The sequence below is a fragment of the Peromyscus leucopus genome, chromosome 4 (genome assembly GCF_004664715.2).
Source record: "Peromyscus leucopus breed LL Stock chromosome 4, UCI_PerLeu_2.1, whole genome shotgun sequence".
In the NCBI taxonomy this organism is placed as follows: domain Eukaryota; kingdom Metazoa; phylum Chordata; class Mammalia; order Rodentia; family Cricetidae; genus Peromyscus; species Peromyscus leucopus.
The window spans coordinates 149148756-149171496 of NC_051066.1; the positions used below are offsets into that span (position 1 = coordinate 149148756).

Below are 22741 nucleotides of genomic sequence, written 5' to 3' on the forward strand. Positions count from 1 at the left end.
CTTTTAATTATGAATGCCCAGCCTTAGCTTGGCTTAGTTCCTAACCAGCTTTCCTTAACTTATCCCGGCTACCTTCTGCCTCTGGGCTTTTCCCGTTCTCTCACTTCTGTAAATCTTACTCTTACTCCAGGGCTTGCTGTGTAGCTGGGTGGCTGCTGGCCCCTGGAGTCCTCCTCCTTCTCTGGCTACTTCTTCCTCCCAGATTTCTCCCTCTATATATTCCCTCTGCCTGCCAGCCCCACCTATCCTTTCTCCTACCTCACTATTGGCCATTCAGCTCTTTATTAGCCCATCAGGTGTTTTACACAGGCACAGTAACACAGCTTCACAGAGTTAAACAAATGCAACATGAGCAAAAGTAACACACCTTAAAATAGCAGTCTACTACAGAACTGTGGCCATTTTCTGCTGCTCTGGGTCAGAGCGCTGACAAGGGACAACGGCTTTTCTTGTCCCCGACCAGCATCCCTCAGCATCAGATAAACAGCGCATCTCATTCATTCACCCATTCACTTTGAGATTCCTCTGGGATTCCCAGTAAACTTACAAGCATAATGGAGATCAGCTTTAAAGTAAGCCTCTGGCCAGGCGGCAGAGGTGCACGCCTTTAATCCTAGCACTTGGGAGGCAGAGCCAGGCAGATCTCTGTGAGTTCGAGGCCAGCCCGGTCTACAGAGTGACATCCAGGATACATACCAAAACTACACGGAGAAATCCTCTCTTGAACAAAGAAAAATAAAATAAAATAAGCCTCTTTATAATTTGATTGTACACTGCTGATCTGTAGGACTGTTTCCCATAAACCTGTGATTTTATGTAAAATGCTTGCTTGAAAAGGGGTCTCCAGTGGAGGGCTCAAGTGTCTCTAAGGAACTTTCAGCTGAAGCTCAAACACCCAGGCCCTGTCCCACGGGTTGGGAGCAGCCTGGCCGCTCTGCAGCCGCGCCCTCTCCGCTGGCACTGGGCCTGGGCCTTCTCTCACCAGGGCGTGTGGCAGGACATAGGGTGGCTTTCTGCTCGGCAGCATCCTGGATCCTCTGCCCTCCCTTCCTTCCCACAGTATGCCAGCCTGTGTGAGAGCCCCCGTGACAGGGTCACCTCTGAGGACTCAAGATTGTTTCCCAGCCGGATAAATATGCCTCACAGGACCAGTGAATAAGGCCTTTGTGACATTCAGTAGTGGATCTGATTGAACCCAATTCCCACCTCCCTCAATGTCTTACAGCTCGATTGCCGTGAAGAGACACCATGACCACAGCAACTCTTATAAAGGAAAGCACTTAATTGGGGCTGGCTTACAGTTTCAGAGGTTTAATCCATTCTGGTCATGGCAGAAGGCATGGTGGCACGCAGGTAGTCATGGTGCTGGAGAGGTAGCTGAAAGCTCTACATCTGGATCCGCAGGCAGCAGAAAGAGAGAGACACTGGGCCTGGCCTGGGCTTCTGAAACCTCAAATCCCACCCGCAGTGACACACTTCCTCCAACAAGGCCACACCTCCTAATCCCTCTCAAATAGTGCCACTCCCTGATGACCAAGCCTTCAACTATATGAGCCTATGGGGCCATTCTTGCTCAATCACCACATTCACACACACACACACACACACACACACACACACACACACACCCCGCACAGCATGAAGGCTGGAATCCTGATATCTCCCTTTCCCCACATCCCTGTTGGTCTCAGAGCCCAGAACTCAGCCTGGGTTCTGGACTCACTTGCTCTCTGCTGTTTGACCCTATCACTATGTAGCTCAGGCTAGCCTCCAACTCATCATGATCCTTCTCCTCCTTAGCCTGCCAAGTGCATAAAAAAATGAAAGTCCTCGCTAGTTGTTGATGGCCTAGTCTAGATGGCTCTGGTTTCCTAGAATCCTTGTCAGACACCAAACAAATGGGAAACCCTTAGCCCATTTTACAGACGGGAAGCTGGGGGTTAGAAAGATCTACAGACACCAGGGAAAATCATAATTAATATGGGTTCCCTCCTGTCTTCCGCCCTCTTCCAAGCACTGGGGTCTGACCACTCCGTGTTTAGCTCTTGCTAAAGGCACCACAGATTTGACCTGTGTGTGTTTGGAGGTGGGGAAAATGAAGGAAGGCTGTGGAAGGCTTGAGGTGGGGGCAGGACCAGGCAGCCAGTCCTTGGCCTTCAAAGCTTTGCCTTCTGGGAATAGACAAGAAGTGGATTTTTTTTTTTTTTATCTGAAGGACTAGATGTAAGGCCCAGTTTTTGTGGCATTCAGTCACCTGGATCCTTACATTTAACTATGGCACCTGACTTACACAGTCAGAACTAGCAGGGTTTTCCTAGTCAGGTTAGGATTCTGTCCATGTCCCCCCCACCCCCGCCGCCGTGTCCCAGCTTCCAGTGAAGTTGAACAAGACAGTTTAAAATGTGTTAGGAGTAAGCACACTTCCAAAGCTGTTCTCTGTCTCCAAATTTTAGGACACTGGGTGCTTACATTTGGGATACACTGGCTATTGGCTTTTGGCTACAAAAGTTTAGACTTGGAAAAGCCATGATGGAGGCCATTATGATACGGAGAGTCAACATCTTAAACCCTGTAGACAGAAGCGAACACTCCTGCTGTTTATAAAAGCTCTCTGTCAAGATCTTTTACAAAGACCCACTTTTTTTAATTCAATGTAATTTGCCTACCTAATAGAAATGTCCTGAGACATGTATGTGAACCTCCAAAAGCTGCCTGTGTATTTGGAAAATACACAAGCATCTTTAGCAAACTTAAAAATATAAACTTTCAAGCACACACACAAACGGGAAACGGCCTAAGAAAGTCTATGGCTTTCTGGACTGTAGTCAGTGTCTAGGACCCATGGGTGGGATTTCTGGGGCTCCCCCTCCTCCTTGATTTCCTCTACACAAGTCCCCCATTCCCCTCCACCCAGTTCTGTTCCTATTACCCCTAGATACATTCCAGATACCAGTCACTCAGGCTAGAAGGGTTTCAGACTTTGCATCATTAAATATGCCTTTTAAATGTATTGTTATGTTTTTTTTTTTTTTTTTTTTTTTTTTTTTTTTTTTTTTTTTTGCGTGCTTGTGGAGGTCAGAGGACAATTTGTAGGAGTCAGTTTTCTCTTTTCCACCATGTGGGTCTGAGGATCAAACTCAGGCTCTCGGACTTGGCAGCAGACACCCTTACACACTGAGCCATCTCGCTGACCATCAGCCTTTGCACTCTAATTCTCCTCCAGTCAGACTGAGGCTCCTGACTGTCCTGTGGCCCTGACCAGTGGACCCCTCTGCTTTGGGAAAAGGGATTAGGCAGCATGGATGCGGGGTTCTGCCCAGAGTTATTCCACAAGGCTGTCTTCACAAAGCCCAACACAGATGTCCCGTATGTGGGTGACAGCTAGGTCACTTTGGACTGGCCCCAAAGAACTGCAGCAAGAGGTGATCTATGTCGAGTGGTTCAGCAGCTGGCTCACACTGACCTGGGGTGAGCCACCTCCCAACCTGCCATGCAGAGCTGTGACAGGGCCACACGGGTCCCCTGTGCGTGATGGCCAGCCCAGAGGGGACATCTACAGTCCTCCGTGGTGGCCCCCAGTGTTACTCCATCCTTATTTATCTCACACTATTAATGTCAGTCATTGAAGGACCCTGAAGGGCTGGGGTTAAGGGGAAGCTGGGCTCAGCCCTGGAAAGAGAGGAGGAGTTTCCATAGCAACCGTCGCCATCTCATTAAAAAGAAGAAATCCAGAGGGCAACAGGCCCTGGAAGGGACACTTAGAGTCACGAGCCACCAGAGAAACATGAATCATGACACTCATATCAGAACAGCAAAAACTGGCCAGCAGTTCTGTGCTGAATGCTGGGGGTGGGGGCAGGTACAGAGAATAATGCAAGCACCCCTACACCAGGCAGCCCTCCCTGATCTCCTCCAAGGCATCCAGGCCCATAGGGGAAGAGTGTGAGGACCCACACAGCAGCCTTGTTAGGGACTTCACACCTGTGCCCTCCTAGGCAGTCAGGACCAGTAGGAGGAGGACACACAGCGGAGGACCAGGCCACTGCCAGGGCATAGATGATGCTCTCAGCATTGAGGTCAGAGCCATTTGATGGCATGTAAAACCTGGGAGATGAGTTACACAGCAGACCTCACAGACCTGACACCTGTTACCCGAGTACCTGTGTGTGCCCTGTACTAGCAGGAACATGTGCCTCTGTGGCTGGGTGTAGTTTGTCCCCAGAGGATCTCCTGAAGCTGATGTTGGGAGGTCATTAGGTCATGGGAACTCTGCCCTCAGAAGGTGGTTCTCATGGGATCCTGGATTAACTAGCTATAAGAGAGTCATAGAAGAGCAAGCATCGGCCACGCAGTTCTCTGCCTGGTGATGTAATCTTTCATTTACACACACACACACACACACACACACACACACACACACACACACCCTCAGCTATGATGACATCTGTCAAAAGGGCCTTCCTCATTCATCTGGCGGCCTGATCTTGCACTTTGACCTAAGATTTTAATCAAACCTCTTTTCTTTGTAGAGTTAACCTGCCTCCTGTGTTTCCTTATAGTAATAGAAAAAAAAACAAAGGTAAAAACACAGAGTGAAACAGTTTCGTACACCCCACAGTCACTGCCCAGGATGTGAACTGAGAGGAAATAAATAAGTGAAAAGTGGGGTGAGATAAGAAAGAAGGACCAATAAATAAATAAGAAAGAAAGAAAGAAAGAAAGAAAGAAAGAAAGAAAGAAAGAAAGAAAGAAAGAAGGGCCACAGAATCAATGGTCTTTTTAGCACCTCACTAGCGCCCCATTAGTGCCTCAGTGCAGGGCAGCAAAGGTGCAGGCCCTCCAAGCCTGCAGACCTGAGTTCACCTCTAGCATCTCTACGAAAAGCCATGCATGGCAGCACATGCTTGTAACCCCAGTGCCTGGGGAGCTGAGAGAGGAGATTCCTGGACTTGATGCCTAGTCAGTTTAAAGCCCCAGGTTCAGTGAAAAACCCTGCCTCAGACTAAGGAGGAGAGTGACTGAGGGAGACACTTGATGACCACCTCTGGCCTCCATGCACACACACACACACACACACACACACACACACACACACACACACACACAGTGCAAAGTGTGGCAACCAGGCCTCAACTCCCTCGGCCTGTGGTTCAGCCCAGTGACCTAAGATGGCCGCACTCCAACAGACGAGTGGCCCTGCCTGCCGTGTGGGAGCACAACCAGGACGCTGCATTTGCCCATCCCATCTCTCCCTTGTCTAGACCCTGTCATGTCCCCCCATCTAGCCCCAAAAGAGGCTGGGGATTGCAGAGCTTATTCTAATCATCCAGCTTAGAGCATTCTGTCTCAGAGAGGGTGGGGACAGTGGAGAGGGCGGCAGCAGGACCAGCCACTGCCAGCCTCCTGCCCTCGCCATGCATTACCCCAGCCAGCGATGTCTGTGCCTAGCATCCCGCCACCAAGGTGAGGCTGTGAAACCTCCCCAGGCCCCAGGCACTGTGGCCCAGATTTTATACCCCATCTCTCGGGGGTCCTCTCTGGCCCAGGAGGGATTCCCTGCTGGGTCAGCTGATATCTCTTCTCTCCTCAGCTATCTATTCTTAAGATGACCCGGAATCACAAAATAAAGATAAACAAAAAGCTGTTTTGAGAAAGAACCAGGGATTGGTTATGGGCACCCTTTGTCAAATCACCTTTCCTTAATTTCACACAGAAGAGCAGGGGGAAGGGAATACCACAGCCAGGATTGTCCTGGGACGGGTAGGCTCACTGTGGTAACCAGGACCAAAGAGATGACCTTGAGTGCAATGGGCTAGCCTAGACTTTCCACCCAGGCCATCTTCTGCCTGAGGACAGAGTGGGATCCCAGTGGGTCACACTGGGATGGACAGGGTCTGGGCCCTTTACGATTAAGGACCCTCTGTGTATGGAAATCAGGAGAGAGGTCCAGTGGGGTCCCATCCCTGCCTCTGGCTCTCTTTGTCCAGCTACTTCCTCTTCCTCCTTTGGACCTCGGTCCTGATGAAGCCTTCTCTGACCCCACCCTTTCCCTAGTCACCATTCAGGTTTTCTCTGAGTCCCCAAGGTCCTGGGGAGGCAGCTGATGGAAGTGTTAGAGCAGTGAGATACCTCCTGCATGCCTTAGAACAGAGCTCACACCAGGCGGGCATGGGAAGAGAGCAGGTAGGCATAGTTGTTGCTGCAGGTGAGAAAACAGAATCAGAAAGCTAGCTTACCCTCATGAAGGGTGGGCAGAGCCTATGGCAGAGGCCGGGGGCTACCTCCAGTGTCTGGTCTGGGGTGTGCCATGATGCCCCTCCTCTGGGTTGGTCTTGGGTGGTCTCCTTCATGGAATAGGCTGAAGCTTTCTTAGAACTGTACTTACCCACAATTCAGTCTGCTGCCATGTTGTATTAGATACAACTCCACCTAAAGTTTACTATGGGAAAAGGGAATGATGCCTTGTGTATGGCTCCTCAGAGGGCCTTGCAAGGGGCCTCCATGGGAGCCAGGCAGACTTGAGGGTGCTGGCCTGGTTACCCTTCCCAGAGCCTAGCTCTCATCTACCTCCTCAGTGTTCCTCACTTCAAGGCTTTTTTTGGAGGGGGGGGTTGTTTGTTTGTTTGTTTGTTTGTTTGTTTCGAGACAGGGTTTCATTGTATTGTATAACTGTGGCTGTCCTGGAACTCGGTTTCTAGACCAGGCTGGCCTTGAACTCACAGAGATCTGCCTGCTCCTCCCTTCAAGTTTTAACCCTGACTTTTGTTAACCATATTAGAAGCTCCTCTTTCCTGGCGTTGGTCTGAGACCAGAGTAGGGTCTATGGGACAGACTTGACTTGGGAAGCGCACATTTCACACAGTTAGGAAACCCGTTTGTTGAGTAGTTGCTAGCAGCTGGCAGCAGATTAACAGAGGACCCACTGTGTGCTCAGTGGCTCTCAGAACCTGGGAGAGGGCCACCGGAAATCACTTCAGCCCGCCACAATTTGATTCCCTTCCTTCCTTCCTTCCTCCCTTCCTTTCTCCCTTCCTTCCTTCCTTCCTTCCTTCCTTCCTTCCTTCCGCCCTTCCTTCCGCCCTTCCTTCCTTCCGTCACTATCTGTCCCTTCCTTCCCCTTGACTCGCCCCTCCCCCATTCTGGTTCTTGGGGTAGAACTTCTAGAATAGATCTGGAGTTCTCCGCGGCTTGTGGATGCCTCTTTCCCCTGCATGCCTGAAGGACAGGGTCTCTGGACGGAGCTATCTGGGCTGGCAGCTTTTTTGTGAAACAGCTTGGAGAATGTTGCACCACTCTGGCCTCTGCTGGCCCCAAGGGTTCGGGTTGGTGTACCCCACACCACAGGATCTGTTTGCTTGAAGTGGGGAGTGCATAAAGATTTTCCCAGGTGCACAGCCTGTCAGCCCTGTGACCCTGCACAGGCCACAGTCCTCGGCCTGCACTCCTCCACAGAGAAAATGAGGGTGGTGATTGTGCCTTCTCAAGTCTGACATGAGGAGGAAGGGAGAGGTCATCACAAAAAGACAAATACTGCAGGATTCTACTTCCTTGAGATTCCTGAACCAGCTGGATCCATACAGGCAAACAGAATGGCAGTTGCCAAGGGCTGTGCCACAAGGCGTTTCTCTAATGCATACAGGGTTCCAATTTTACAAGATTCTGGAGGTTTTCTAGAATGTTCTAGAAAAGTCTTAGAGATGGATGTCGTGATGGTGACACACAATATAAATGCATTTAATGCCCCTTATTGTACACTTTAAGCTGGATAAAGTGGTATTATGTTCCATAATTTTTACCACAGTTTAGAAAAAATAGTTTGGGGCTGAGCATAATCCCAGCACTGGGGAGGCAGAAGCAGGTGGATCTCTGTGAGTTCGAGGCCAGCCTGGTCTACGAATTGAGTCCCAGGACAGCCAGGGCTACACAGAGAATCCCTGTCTCGAAAAAAAACAAAAAAACAAACAACCAAAAAAAAAAAGTTACCAGGGTCACCACGATGGCTCAGCAGGTAAAAGCACTCACCACCGAGCCTGACACCGTGCACTAGAATAAAACAACGCTCCAGAAACCACAGTAGGCTGGGCTGACACCGTGGTGTGCAGGGTCACCCTTACTGCTCTTCTTAATCCTTCCAAACGCATTCTTTTCCTCATTCACTTAAGAAACGGGGCCAGGGAGACTCGGCTCCAGGTCACAGGTTCTGCCCTCCCTGCCCCAGGCCCTGGGTCCTAACCTGTCCTGTCCTTCTGCAGGCACCTCAGGGCTCTACCAAGGCACCAACGGACTGACCAACACGGCCGGATTTGGGAGCATGCACCAGGTAGACATGGCGCCTGCCAATTCTCTTCTCGGTTCTTTCTTTCAATGTTCCCCTTAACTCAAGGTGCACAACAGAGCCACCTCACACACACAGTCCCCACCGGAAACATGGCCTCTTAGCCCTGCCTGGGTCTGGGGATTCCAGGGGTCATAGTGTACAAAAGACCACTAGAAATAAAATGACAAGATCCCCAAGATGTCAGGTCCGATCTTACCTGAGCCCGAAGCATCTAGGAGTTCTTGAACGTGGGCTGTGAGCGCAGGGTGTGTGCTTTCTCTGGACAACACATCCTGCTCCCTCTGCCTCCAATGGGGGCTTCAGCATTTCTCCATGGGACGCACTGTATAATCCCTGGGTTTCCCTGGAGTCCGTGAAGAATCAGTCTAGAAAAGAGCTGCATGTGGTGGTGCAAACCTGTCATCCAGCAATCAGGAGGGTGAGGCATGAGGGAAGACCAGGCGTTCAGGGTCATCCTCAGCTATGTAGTGTGTTCAAGGCCAGCCTGAGCTACATGAGACCTTGTCTTAGACAGCCTAAAGAAAAAATTATCTAGGGGCTGGAGAGATGGCTCAGTGGTTAGGAATAGTGGAAGACTGGAGTTTGGTTCTCAGTACTCACCCCAGGCGGCTCACAGCTGCCTGTAACTACAGCTCTAGGGGACCTGGCACCTTCTTCTGGTCTCTGTGGGCACCTGCATGCGTGTGGCATACACCCATACGGACACACACACACATACATATAAATTTTTTTAAAGAATTAGCCTCCAGGGGCTGCAGAGATGGCTCAATGGTTAAGAGCACCAGCTGCGGGCTGGAGAGATGGCTCAGAGGTTAAGAGCACTGACTGTTCTTCCAGTGGTCCTGAGTTCAATTCCCAGCAACCACATGGTGGCTCACAACCATCTGTAATGAGATCTGGTGCCCACTTCTGTATACATAATAAATAAATAAATAAATAAATAAATAAAGCACTGGCTGCTCTTTCAGAAGACCCCTAGTTTGATTCCCAGCACCCATATGGCAGCTTACAACTGTTTGTAAATCCAGTTCCAGGGGACCCAATGCCTTCACACAGACATACATGCAGGCAAAACACCAAGGCACATAAAATAAGAATAAATAAATCATTTTTAAAAAGAAAGAAAGAAAGAAATTAGCCTTCTGGAGGTGGAGTGTGTAGCTCTGCCAGCATGCTCGAGGATTTCAGATCTCCAGGACTTTTAGGGGAACTTGCTAAAGGATCCTCTTTTATATACTTCCTGTAAATCTGAAATTCTTTCAAAACCAAAAGTCCATGTGTTTCTAACATATGGAAGTGCAAGGAGCAATTTTTAAGTCTAGGTATCTGTCCATTTCACTCTAAGACCCTGTCACAAATTCAGACTCCCCAGAAATGCTGACTTAGCAGATATGAGCTGGGTCCCAGGGCATAGAACTTTCTGAGCTCCTTGTGGGAACTCGCTGATGGTGATCACTGATGGTAATGATAATGGTGGTGGTGGTGGTGGTGGTAATCATGGTACTGGTGGTAGTTACTGTGGTCTTGTGGTTATGATGATGGAGATGGTAGTGGTGGTGGTGGTGGTGGTGGTGGTGATGGTGATCATGGTAGTGGTGATAGGGTGATGGTGAATATGATGGAGATAGTGGTGATGGTTATGGTGGTGGTGAGGGTGGTGATGGTAATGGTAGTAGTGGCGGTAGTTACTGTGGTCTTGTGGTTATGATGATAGAGATGGTAGTGGTGATGGTGGTAGTTATGGTGATGGTGATCATGGTAGTGGGGATAGGGTGATGGTAAATATGATAGAGATGGTGATGGTGGGAATGGTGAGGATGGTGATGGTGGTGGTGGTGATGGTAATCATGGTAGTGGTGGTAGTTACTGTGGTCTTGTGGTTACGATGATGGAGATGGTATTGGTGGTGGTGGTGGTGGTGGTGGTGGTGGTGGTAGTTATGGTGACGGTGGTAGCGGTGGGAGAGGTGATGAGGCTGATGATTGTGACTCTGAACAGAGGGAAACTGATGGCTGGGGCTGGGCAGAGCCACCCGTTGGACCTGACGCAGGCTGACTGACATTTCCTAATGAGGACTATTCCGGACCCTCGATGTTGTAGGGGCTGCTGCATTTGTGACTTGGTCCCCGAATTGTGCCTGAAACGTTCCCCACCCCCTGCCTGTGTTCCCTTCATTGGTCACACAAGGTCTTCGAAGTTCTCATGCAGGAGACACAGCATCGACCGAGGGACTGTCGAGGCCACACTCCTGCTCTTTAGGGCCATCAACCAACCTCCATCTGCAAGCGCTCAAGTCCTTGAACTTGGGATTTTCTCTACAACCAGTGTGTAGGGCAGGCAGGGAGTGTCAGGGTGTTCCCCCTCCATCCCCGATCCCCACCCCCAGCCCCGGGAGCTGTTTTAGAGATGGCTAGACTCAACGTGTCCACATCGCAGCTCTCACCCCGTGTGTGAGTGGGGAGTCCCACCACCTCCGTCTTCCCGGTGTGGGTCACCCTGCCCTGGGACTGGCCAACACAGGGCCCCCCGTTTCCACGCTGCAGCCCACCCCTCCTTCCCCTGCGTCTCCTCTGCTTTCAGCCTGCACGATTGCACTTGGCTCTTGGGTCAGATTCCGCTTATGGGGAAACCAAATGGCAATGGTCTGGATGGTCGGTGTTTACTCTGAAGAGAAAGCATCTCCTCACTCAATCCTTGTCTGTTTTTCTCTTGCCAGGATTACCCCGCCTACCCCGGCTTCCCACAGAACCAGTACCCCCAGTATTTCAGCCCATCCTACAACCCTCCCTACGTCCCCGCCAGCAGCCTCTGCTCCTCGCCCCTCTCCACGTCCACCTATGTCCTCCAGGAGGCTCCTCACAATGTCCCCAACCAGAGTTCTGAGTCACTGGCTGGTAAGTCTGCTCAACTTTGCTGTCATTTGTGCCCGTGGTCTGAGGGTCTGAGCGCCCGTGTGAAGGAGATCTGTGAACTGTGGTCCAAAAGAAGCGCACACTGGCATAGTCCTCTCTCATCACCTCTCTGCCCTCAGGAATATACATTTATTAAGCACCTGCTGTTTTCCAGGCACTCCTTAGTTGGAACACCTATAAAGGGCTCTGGAGGGTTTTTTTTTTTTAAGATTTATTTATTTTTATTTTTTGCATATATGTATGTCTTGTTGGCGTGAAACTGGAGCTACAGATGGTTGTGATGCGCCACGTGTGTGCTGGGACCTGAACCCAGCATCTCTGTGAGAACAACAAGTGCGTTCAGCCACTGAGCCATCTCTTCAGCCCCAGGACGCTGTCCATTTGATCTTTTAGACCAGAATCAAATAGTCACACAGATACATTTGCAAATTGGAGTAAGTTGCCACCATCCTCACAAGAAAGGGGTTTCCACACAGTAACAGGTAACTGACTAGTAACCGTGGTGCTGGACCTCGAACCCAGGTCCACAGGGCTTCATCTTCTGTGCCGAGCTACTCTTTGGCCATGCATGATTGAGATGTTTTCCAAAGCGCACAGCGGGCAGGACTGATGGGGGTGGGGGAGCTGGAGCGATGGCTGGGCTGTGAAGGGCACTTGCTGCTCCTGCAGAGGGCCGGGCTTGTTCTCAGCACCCACCTTGGGTGCCTCACAACTGCCTGTAATCCCAGTCCCAGGAGATCTGACGCCATCTTCTGGACTCTGCAGGCACTGCACACACACAAACTAAATAATAAGATAAATCTGCCTGGCAGCAAGCCAGAGGCCCTCTGGAATCCAATCTCTGAGGAGGTTTGGCTGCTGTGGCTCACAGGCCTCAGCTTTCTAGACCACTTACACAGCCCTGAGGCACATTTATCTCTGAGGCACCACAGTTTTAGGGAACCCTTGTATTGCACAGGACTTAGGCTCCAGAAGACAGGAAGGAAGGAAGGAAGGAAGGAAGGAAGGAAGGAAGGAAGGAAGGAAGGAAGGAAGGAAGGAAGGAAAGAAAGAAAAAGAAAGAAAGGAAGAAAGGAAGGAAGGAAGGAAGGAAGGAAGGAAGGAAGGAAGGAAGGAAGGAAGGAAGACTTGCTAGGCAGGTATAACTAGTGTCAGGGGTAAGCACAGCTTCAGGGGTGTTCTGACAAATTGCTGAGCCTTGGCCTCCGATCTCAGGACTTCATCCTGCCTGCTACACCAACCACCACAAAGCAATGCCTCTCCCTTCTAGACACTTCTGCAGAGCCCTGGAGCGCTCTCATTGGCCAGCTTAGTCACATGTGCGTCCTGCAGCCCTACCAGAACCAATAGACTAAGAGGAAGGGGAAGGGGCAAGGGAACCCAGAACCCCAGAGCCAGAGGGCCGAGGAGACATCCTCACACCCGACCTGGGTCCCTCCTCAGCTGTGAGCTATACAGCCCAGGCTGATTTCAAACTTGTAATCCTCCTGCAGCCTCCCAGCTATTACCAGAGGTTGCTGTCTGGACCAGGTCCTTGGTGTCTTGTTCATAGAAGTCATGAAGTGCACAGAAATAGCAAAGCCACAAGGGTTTTATTCGGGCAAAGCAAAAGCCCAGCACAGACACACTGGAGGGCAGTGGTGGGCTCCGGCAGGTTGCTCAAGAGCCCCAGGTTACTCCTGGGGTTTCCTTTTGTGGGTCCCAGAGGAGGAGGAGTCGGTTGCTAGGGGCAGAATGTGGGTGCTTTTCTGTTTTGACTGACAGACCTGTGTTATATAAACCTTGGTTTGCTGCAGGTATCCTTTCCCATGATGCATTTGGCTTAATCATATGCATGCCCAATCATGCATAGGCATAAGATGGTAAATAGAAGATTTTCCCTAAAAGGTCACTCAGAGACAGTTTGCCTTATTATGTGTGTACCCAAAACCAGTCCAAATTGGAGCAGCCCACTGCCCCCGGTTCCAGGATGTGTCTGGCCACAAAAGGGAGTTACTAGGGGGTTTTGAGGTGGAATGACAGGTTGCTTTGTCTGTTAAGGAGCATGTGGAAAGCCTGGGGGAGGAAGAGGTCCCAGATTGCTAAGCTATTCTGCAAACCAGGTGTCTCTCAGGTGCTGGGTCCCAGGTGCTGGGGTCCCGGGTGCTGGGGTCCCGGTGCTGGGGTCACAGGTGCTGGGGTCACGGGTGCTGGGGTCCCGGGTGCTGGGGTCTCAGGTGCTGGGGTCTCAGGTGCTGGGGTCCCGGTGCTGGGGTCACGGGTGCTGGGGTCCCAAGTGCTGGGATCCCGGGTGCTGGGGTCCCGGTGCTGGGGTCACGGGTGCTGGGGTCCCAGGTGCTGGGGTCCCGGGTGCTGGGGTCCCGAGTGCTGGGGTCTCAGGTGCTGGGGTCTCGGGTGCTGGGGTCTCAGGTGCTGGGGTCTCAGGTGCTGGGGTCTCAGGTGCTGGGGTCCCGGGTGCTGGGGTCTCAGGTACTGGGATCCCAGGTGCTGGGGTCACAGGTGCTGGGGTCTCAGGTGCTGGGGTCTCAGGTGCTGGGGTCTCAGGTGCTGGGGTCCCGGGTGCTGGGGTCTCAGGTGCTGGGGTCTCGGGTGCTGGGGTCCCAGGTGCTGGGGTCACAGGTGCTGGGGTCCCGGGTGCTGGGGTCCCGGGTGCTGGGGTCTCAGGTGCTGGGGTCTCAGGTGCTGGGGTCTCAGGTGCTGGGGTCACAGGTGTTGGGGTCCCAGGTGCACCCAGCATACAGTCTCATCCTTTTGTTGTTTTGTCTTATTTGAGACAGGGTCTCTCTCATGTAGCCCAGGCTATCATTGAATTCAGTATGTAGCCAAGGATGACCCTGAATTCTCCATGCTCCTGCCTCCCCATCCAGCCTTAAACTCATCCTTCTGGCTCTTTCTGAGTCTACTGGTGTTCTCAGGCTTGGTGGAAACTTGGCAGCCCAATGCCATGTGGACATTCATTACTAGCTCTTCCTTGCTTAAAATAAGGGTGGGAAAGAAGCTGTGGGGAGCCCTGGCCCCTCTCCCTGGGCTCTTGATGCGGCTGTGGGTCCAGATCTGCATGTTCCTTCCCTGAGGAGCTCTTCATCCCTGTCCCAAAGACAAATGGAGACACCTGGTCAAGCATTTCGAAGTCAGCTTTCAAAGGAGTGTGGGCTGATCTTCGTAGTTTTGTCCCAGAATATTTACTGAACACGCAGTCCCTTCATGCTTAGCAACTTCATTTTCTTTGGAGAAAGAACATGGAGTCCAGTAAACGCCTCTCCCTGAGCTCCGACTGTCTTTGGCATCCTGCTTATCTGGATGTAGCCTTTGCACACTGGTTTCAACAAAGGAGAGAAGCCAGGGACTGATGGGAAATTGGGATGGAGACGGTACCGGAAGATGGACCAGTAGATCCAGAGCTGAAGGGTGATCCTGACTCACACAGTGCCCTTCCTGGGGATTTGGATTATATGGCCAGGCTATCTCTGGGCTCCATCAGGAGCAAACACAGGACTCACATATCTGAAGTATCCCTTCACTGTCCCCCATTTCTCATTTATCCCACGTCCTCAGATATAATAAACAATAAATAAATGGCCTCAGGTATAAATAATAAATAAATAATAAGTGGCTGGAATGCTTTTACTATGTCTCACAAGCTCATATGAAATTATTTTAATGGCATCACAGGACTGGAGAGATGGCTCAGTGGTTAAGAGCACTAGCTGCTCTTCCAGAAGTCCTGAGTTCAAATTCCACCACCTAAATTGTGCCTCACAATCATTAGTAACTCTAGTCCCAGGAGTCTGGTGCCCTCTTCTGACCTCCGAGTGCACCAGACATACATGGGATGCACAGATATGCATACAGGCAAACACTCATGCACAAAAAATAAATAAATATTCCACAAGTTTGTAGTCTGATGGCCTCAGAAACTGTCACCTCTAACTTAGGTGCCCAGCCTCTTTCCCCAGTATCTGTTGCACAGGAAGAACATTTAGCCTGTGTGCACACATGTGTGTACATACACGTGCACAGACATGCGCACACTTATGTGTGCACACAGAGACATTTAGTGTGTTCTTCAGAACTCCACTTTTGAAACTCTCTAGGGTGCCTGGTGTTTCCCGCTATTCCAGTGGTTTGATTGACAGATCCCACCAGCTCTGAGCCTTGCCTCCACCCCCAGCCACAATGAAGGACACACTTCTCTGACAGGCATGAACATCTGTGCAGAGGACACTGGGCAGCCTGCTAAGCAGGGTGTTGTCTGAACACCTGTCCAGACCCAAGAGAACAGGCACCACAGGTCACTGCTTAAAAATCCCTTTTCACTGTTTAATGTGTTACAAATTACCCAAAAGAAGTTGAGAGGTTGTTTTTTAACTTCTTAAACTACCCTCCTTAGCCAGTGAAAGAAGGTCAAGCTCTCAAGAAGAGGTTTAAGGTTTTTTCTCTACAATCAGATAACACCTAACAAACTTAGAAATGCATGTATCCTTTAACCCAACTATTGTACAACTAAGAATTTATCCTAAAGACAACTCTCACATAAATACAAACGCCTAAGAAAAAGAATCCTTATTGCAGTTATCAGAGCAAAAGACTAGAAACAAAGTGGTAGTACTCAACAGGACCCAAGTTAGGTAAAAGGTGATACATCTACCAGTGGCATACTATGCAGCTCTGAAAAAGATGCGGTGCTGTCTGTCCAAGTGGCCCCCTTTGAACTGCTGTCATAGGTAGAGAGAAGTAAAAGCACCACATATGAAAATCCAGGCATGGCGTCTCACTCACACCTGAGATCTCAGCACCTAGGAGACTGAGGCAGGGGGATTGCCATGAGTTCAAGTCTGACCTGAGTTACATACTGAGTTCCAGGCCAGACAACCACAGAGTGAGACTGTGTCTTGCCTCACCCACACTGAAAAACAAAAAAACAAAACTATTCATGAAGTGTGCCCTCAGAGTCTTCTTAAATAGAAGTGCGGCTCAAAGTCCATGTTTGCATAGGAAGTTTCTGGAAAAACGCAAAGGAGCTGTTGTTCATGGTCATTTTCTCTGGAGAAGAAAGCTGGGGATGTTGAATGGAAGAGAAAGACTGTGATAACAGACGTCTGTACAGCACGTCTCAGCAGCGTGTGTCCCCAGCAGCATCCGGGGCGTTTACCGAGACAGACTCACACTCTGGACCAGAAAGCGAGTTCCAGTTAAGTTAGTATTCAAGACAGAAAGCCCGTCCTCTGGCAGCATAGAATTAAATCAGTAATAAATAACAAGTGTGTCTGGAAATTTCTCAATCGTTTGGAAGCTCAATAACACACTTCTAGGTAACTTGGAGGTCAAAGAGGGAACCAAAAGGAAATTTAAAAGTACTTTGAGTTGAATGAAAATGAAAACACAGCATATCAAAATTTATGGAATGTCATTAAAACAGCGAAGGGAATTTTTAGCAGTAAATGACTGTCAGAAAAGAAGAAAGGGGTCGTGTAAAGATGAAGGCATCACCAGTACCCGCAGGGCTTCGGGGTGCTCCGAGGAGCCTCAGAGACCCATGGAGGCTTTGAGGGGAGACCGTGATGGAGGGTGAACCTGCAGAGCACACGATATCTCCGGGACAACTTTAAAAAGGCAGGTCTCATGGGACGACGTTTTTTAAAAGTGGTTTCATGGAATTGGAAAAAAAAGATAGAGGACTGACGCAACTCGGAGGAGAGAAGAGGGACTAGAGATGCCGTGGCAGCAGGGATGGGAGCGTGACGCACAAAGGACCCCGTCACCCACAGCGGGGGGGCGGGGGGGGCACCACCGACTCGCTTCACCCCATCAACAAAGCGAGATATCCAGAGATGAAGAACAGTTCGTTTTCTGGATCAAGTCTCCTGGAAAGACTTCCGTGGTCTGTGCTGCCACCACTGGCTGTATTGATGTCTGTGGTCCTAGTTGCCGACAGAGGCCTTGCTGATGTCCGTGGCCTGTGCTGTGGCTGGAGGCCATGCTGGTGTCCGTGGCCTATGCTGTGGCTGGAGGCCATGCTGGTGTCCGTGGCCTGTGCTGTGGCTGGAGGCCATGCTGGTGTCTGTGGCCTGTGCTGTGGCTGGAGGCCATGCTGGTGTCTGTGGCCTGTGCTGTGGCTGGAGGCCTTGCTGGTGTCCGTGGCCTATGCTGTGGCTGGAGGCCATGCTGGTGTCCGTGGCCTGTGCTGTGGCTGGAGGCCATGCTGGTGTCTGTGGCCTGTGCTGTGGCTGGAGGCCTTGCTGGTGTCCGTGGCCTGTGCTGTGGCTGGAGGCCATGTGGAAGTTCATGATTCGTGCTGCCACCCGCTGCTATGAGTGAGGAAGCTTCTTTCACAGTTGTATTGGTGACTGCAGACTCATAATTGAGTGCTAGAGACACTGAAGGCTTCTGTGACAACCTCTCCCCTGACTCTCAAAAACAGAAGCCGTCCAGACAGGAAGCTATGGAGGAAAGTCCTTCTAAACCCGTGGTAAAGGTGCTGGAGTGTAGCTCTTCACGGTTGGTGGCTTCTGGCGGAGGGGTGGGGAACGACTTTAAGGGCCTGGCCGCTGGGAGCTTGACCACGCTCCAGTGAGCGTATGGGCAACACAAATTGCACTTGGTGTGTGCTTGGCCTTCTGGGGGTGGGGGGATGGGCACAAGGGTGGGAAGGTGGGCCTGGGAGGAATGGGAAGTGAGTGTGATCAGGGGGCATTGTATGAAATTCCCAAATAATTAATAAAATATTATGTTGGGGAAAAAAAGCAAAGAAGAAAGAGAATTACAAAAAGAACATCTCATCTTTTTAAATTTTAAAAAATATTTATTTTTATTTTGTGCATACAAGTGTTTGTCACCTTTCTATGTATGCATACCACATGTGTGCAGTGCCCATGGAGGCCAGAAGAGGCATGAGATACCCCGCAACTGGAATTACAGATGTTTGTGAGCACCATATAAGTGCTGGGAATTGAACCCTGGTCTTCTAAAAGAGCTGCCAGTGCTCTTAACCACTGAGCCTTCTCTCCAGCCCCAAGAGCTCATCTATCTTAAGAAACTCACAAAAGGAGACAAATTAAACCCAAAGTAAGCAGAAGTACAGAAATAAGAGACCAGGGGGAAATCAGTGAAAGCTGAAAACAGAAGGGGGTGGGACATAAAATGACCACGAAGGAGAGAGCTGACATCATCATGACTGTGCCTGAGTTGACAACTTAGATCAAATATGGATTCCGTGTAAAACAGAAATACCTGGCTAGCACAGGAAGGAAGTGGTTCCCTGCACAGGCGTGGACCCAGTGAACAAACTAACATTTTTATTATTGTTGTCGTTGCTGAAGATCAAAACGCAGAGCTGGGGTGTAACGCTGTTGGTAAAGTACATGCCTAGAGTGCATGAAGAGCTGGGTTCCATCACCAGGACCACATAAAACCAGGTGTAATGGTGCACACTAATCCCAGGGCTGGGCAGTGGGAGGAAGGAAGATCAGGAGTTCAAAGCCATCCTTGCCTACATAGTGAAGTCTGCTGCAGCTTGGGCTACATGAGACCCTGTCTCAAAGGAAAACAGAAACCACAAAGAAAACACCAGCCCCAGATGGTTTTGCTAGTTAATTCTACTGAAAGTTTTAGTAAGAACTTCTGATTCTACACAAATTTCCAAGAAAATTAAAGCCATACTTTCCTGAGCCCCCCTCGGAGAACATCACTAGCCCAATGCTGAACCAAGACAAGGGCATGATTAAAAAAAAAGAAAAGAAAAGAACCCAGGCCACACACTTCACAAACAGAGAGACTTCTAAAGAAAACCACAGTAAGCCAAACCTAAACTTTTATCCATTAGGGGTTTATCCTAAGGATGCAAAAATTGGCTTAAAATTGGAATTCAATTAATATAATTTATAGTATTTGCAAGTTGAAGGTACAGAAGTGCTTAACACTTCCAAAACTTGCCAACAAGGAGAGCGAGACAGGGCTTCACCTCAGCGACATCTGGCACCTGAGTGTTTATCCATCCCCAGACAGAAGTCACCTGTCAGCTCCCTCATCTTCAGTGGGTCAATGCTTGGAGGTAGGGCTTTAGGAGGTGATTGAGTCAGGAAGATGGAGCCCTTAGGGTTAATGTCTCTGTAAGAACAGGTAAGAAAGCAGATCTCTCTCACTCCTGTGGAGGATACAGCAAAACCTTATCCACTGACAAGCCCAGACTTCACCAGGAACTGGACCAGCTGGCACCTTAACCTTAAACTTCCCAGCCTCTGGAACCCTGGAGCTGGAGAGATGCCTCTGCCATCAAAAGGGCCAAAACACTGTTCTTGCAGAGGATGTGAGTTCAGTTCCCAGCACCCATTTTGGGTGGCTCACAACTACCTGAAACTCAAGCTCCAGGCATCTGTCGCCCCCTTATGGTCTCTAAGGGAGCCTGCACTCATGTGCACATACATACCTGTACACACACACACACACACACACACACACACACACACACACACACACACACACACTTTTTAATTTTTTAAAAAATAACATACATGCTTGTACTGTTCAAATCACCCCCATCAGTGCTGGTTTCATTTTAACCAAACTGAAACTGCATGGCTTCAAAAGATCTGCAGATATCCATGCGACAGTATTACAGCAAAGATGTCTACCGATTTTCAGTAGTGGGGAGCGAAGCCTGGGTCTTGAGCATGCTAGGCAAGTGTTCTGCCACTGAGCTACAGCCCCAGCCCCAGACCTCTTTTTCACTTTTTATTTTAAGACAAAGTCTCACTACATTGCTGACCTTGAACTCACTCTGTAGCTCAGGACAGTCTTGAACTTTTGATCCTCCTGCCTCAGCCTCCCAAGTAGCTGAGATTACATCTGTACCATGAGGACCAGCTAAAATGTCCCCTCTTACTGCTTTAATCAAGTATCTGAGCTGAGAAGAAATTCGTCCTCCTGAAGAAAGCTGTTTCTGACTCCATGCTGGGAGTGTCCAGTGCTGTACCCCAAAAATGCCGACTTGTGAAAAAATGCCCGCCACCCTGATATCTCACATCACACGCCTTTTCCTTTTGTGTCCCTTAGTCTGCTAAAGAGCTTTATAAATATTAAACCAAGTTGAGTCCCTGGGTTTTGAAGGAAAACAGTCTTTTCAGGGTAGAAGAAAGAACCCAGCCCATTCCCAAATACATTTAGAAAAAGCCGCCCCTCCCTCCCACAGTGACCTGAGACCCGGAGAAGAACTGGCATCTGTAGGACACATTTAGAAGCTAAAACAAGCAACTGAGGAGTGAGGAATAGGCTGGGGTGTTCTCTGGGGTCCAAGTGGATCCACAGTTCTGATGATATACTCACAAGAACAGGCCCAAATCTTGCCATTAATTTGTAGGGACCCCAGACAGGTTCAGCCCCCTCACGAAGCCACACATAACCATGTGTCTCTGGGGCCTCTCTTGAAACTAGATAGATATATGAGGCCGTGTTTTTACGTTGCCATGATGTAATCCCAGAGAGTGGCCAAGGAGAGGTTTATCTAGTTCACAGTTCTGGGGGGACCCAGAACCTTTCAGAGTGTGTCCCCAGTTATTCTGAGGACCTCCCACAAGGCTCCACCTTTGGCAAGTCCCACCATCAGTACTCTGGGGATCAAGCCCCCCAAGCATGAGCCTGGGGTGGAAGTGCTGGAAGATCACCTCCCTGTGGGCATGCATTGTCATCCTTCTGCCTGCCTAACAGTCCTCAAGCCATTAGCATGGGCTGTTCACTGTAGTCAGAGCCGTCCAATGTTGCTTCTTCTAGATCTTTGAGCAGATTCCCCCTCACTCAGGAAGCCTTCCCTAGACCTCTTTCGTAACACACCTACCACTACACAACACCCTGCATGCATTTGTGTGTAGAAACCACATGACAATCTCAGGTGTCACCCTCCAAAATGTCACCCTCCACCTCCTTTGAGACAAAGTCTCTCATTGGCCTGGAGCTCACTAATTAAGCAGGAGTAGCTGGCCAACCAGCTCTGAGGCTCTACCAATCTCCGTCTCCCCGACACTGGGATCACCCTCTGGAATCAAAGTCAGGTCCTCGTGCCCACACAGGAGCTGCTTTACCAGCTGAATTGTGCCCCCAGCCTTTGCTAGAGTTTTTGAGTGCTTGAGTCTCTAGACAGGGCCCAGAACCTGAAACAGAGCCTGTCTCACAGATGTCTATTGACTGGAAGGAGGTCATAAATGACACAGATGACTGTAGTTGAAATTTTCTGTCCCACCAGCCAGCTCCCAAATAACCACATGGAGGCTTCTTATTAATTATAAAAGTTTGGCCATAGCTTAGGCTTGTTACTAACTAGCTCTTTCAACTTAAATTAAACCAATTCTATTACTCTGCATATTACCACATGCCTTGTGGATTTACCTACCCTCCAGCATGTCTTGTTCCCTCTGTGTCTCCTGGCAACCCTGCCTTTCTTCTTCCCCATGCTCTCTTTTTGTCCACAAGTCCCACCTAACCTCTACCTGCCCAGCTATTGGCCATTCAGCCTTTTCCTAGACCAATGAGAGCAACAAATATTCACAGTGTACAAAGACTGTTCCACAGCAGATGGCAGTGACCAGCAGTTTAATCTTATAATCTTGACCTCCGGTGCTTTTTTCGGGGTGTCCTTCTGGGGGTTGGGTGGTGATGGGGCTGGTGCCGTATTTCCCAGGAAGAGACACCCGGCCAAGTTTCTGACCTGTGTATCATCCTCTGTCATTCCCCAGGTGACTACAGCGCACACAACGGGCCCTCCACGCCAGCAAAAGAGGGCGACACAGACCGGCCCCATCGGGCCTCAGATGGGAAGCTCCGCGGCCGGTCAAAGAGGAGCAGTGACCCTTCCCCAGCAGGGGACAATGAGATCGAGGTAACCAGGGGTGTCTAAGGGGGGGAGAAGCTGATCTCTGTCTGTAGCCCTAGTCGCTGCTGGGGGCCGAGGCTCTCCATGCCTTGGGTCAGTTGCATTTTGTAAGCACAACCCAGTGCCAGCCAGCTCCACTACCCGGGGGATAAACCCAGAGGAATCGGGTCATAGAGTCCTGCTGGGAAACTAATCTGGGGAAGGACAGCCTGAGAGCCAGCATGGACCATGCTTCTCACACCTCAGTGACATCCGAGTGCCCCAGGGAACCATGGGGCCCTCTCAGAGGCTCCAATTCCATAGGTCCTGAGCAAGACAGAGAAGTGGCACGTTTAACAAGCCCCTCAGCCTGCTGAGCCCTAGAGGGGGCTTACCCCGAGAGCTCCTGGTAAAGAGGATGATGGGCAGGGTCTTCAACTGGAGTACAGTGGTGGGGGCACTTTGTAAAAACCGGTGCCAGGTCCCATCCCAGACCAAGTGACCACAGGTAGAGGCAGTTTAGGAGATCTGGCTTGTCCCAACCTTGGGGAGGCTCAAGGTCTACATCCTCCGTGTGGCCCTAGCGGCTCAGGCAGGGAGGTCCCCATCCTGGGCACAGAAGCATCTGCAGAGCTGAGAGGACCTTCACCC

At 50.2% G+C, this 22741-nt stretch overlaps 1 protein-coding gene across 1 annotated transcript in view; it reads left to right on the forward strand.

Annotated features, from left to right (window-relative positions):
- Nucleotides 1-22741, forward strand: part of Eya2 (EYA transcriptional coactivator and phosphatase 2) — a 168238-nt gene that overhangs the window by 99485 nt on the left and 46012 nt on the right. Inside the window, exons 6-8 of the mRNA XM_028868502.2 lie at nucleotides 8253-8320; nucleotides 11055-11232; nucleotides 21975-22117. Coding sequence (XP_028724335.1) covers nucleotides 8253-8320; nucleotides 11055-11232; nucleotides 21975-22117 — 389 coding nt within the window. The remainder of the gene's footprint in view (nucleotides 1-8252; nucleotides 8321-11054; nucleotides 11233-21974; nucleotides 22118-22741) is intronic.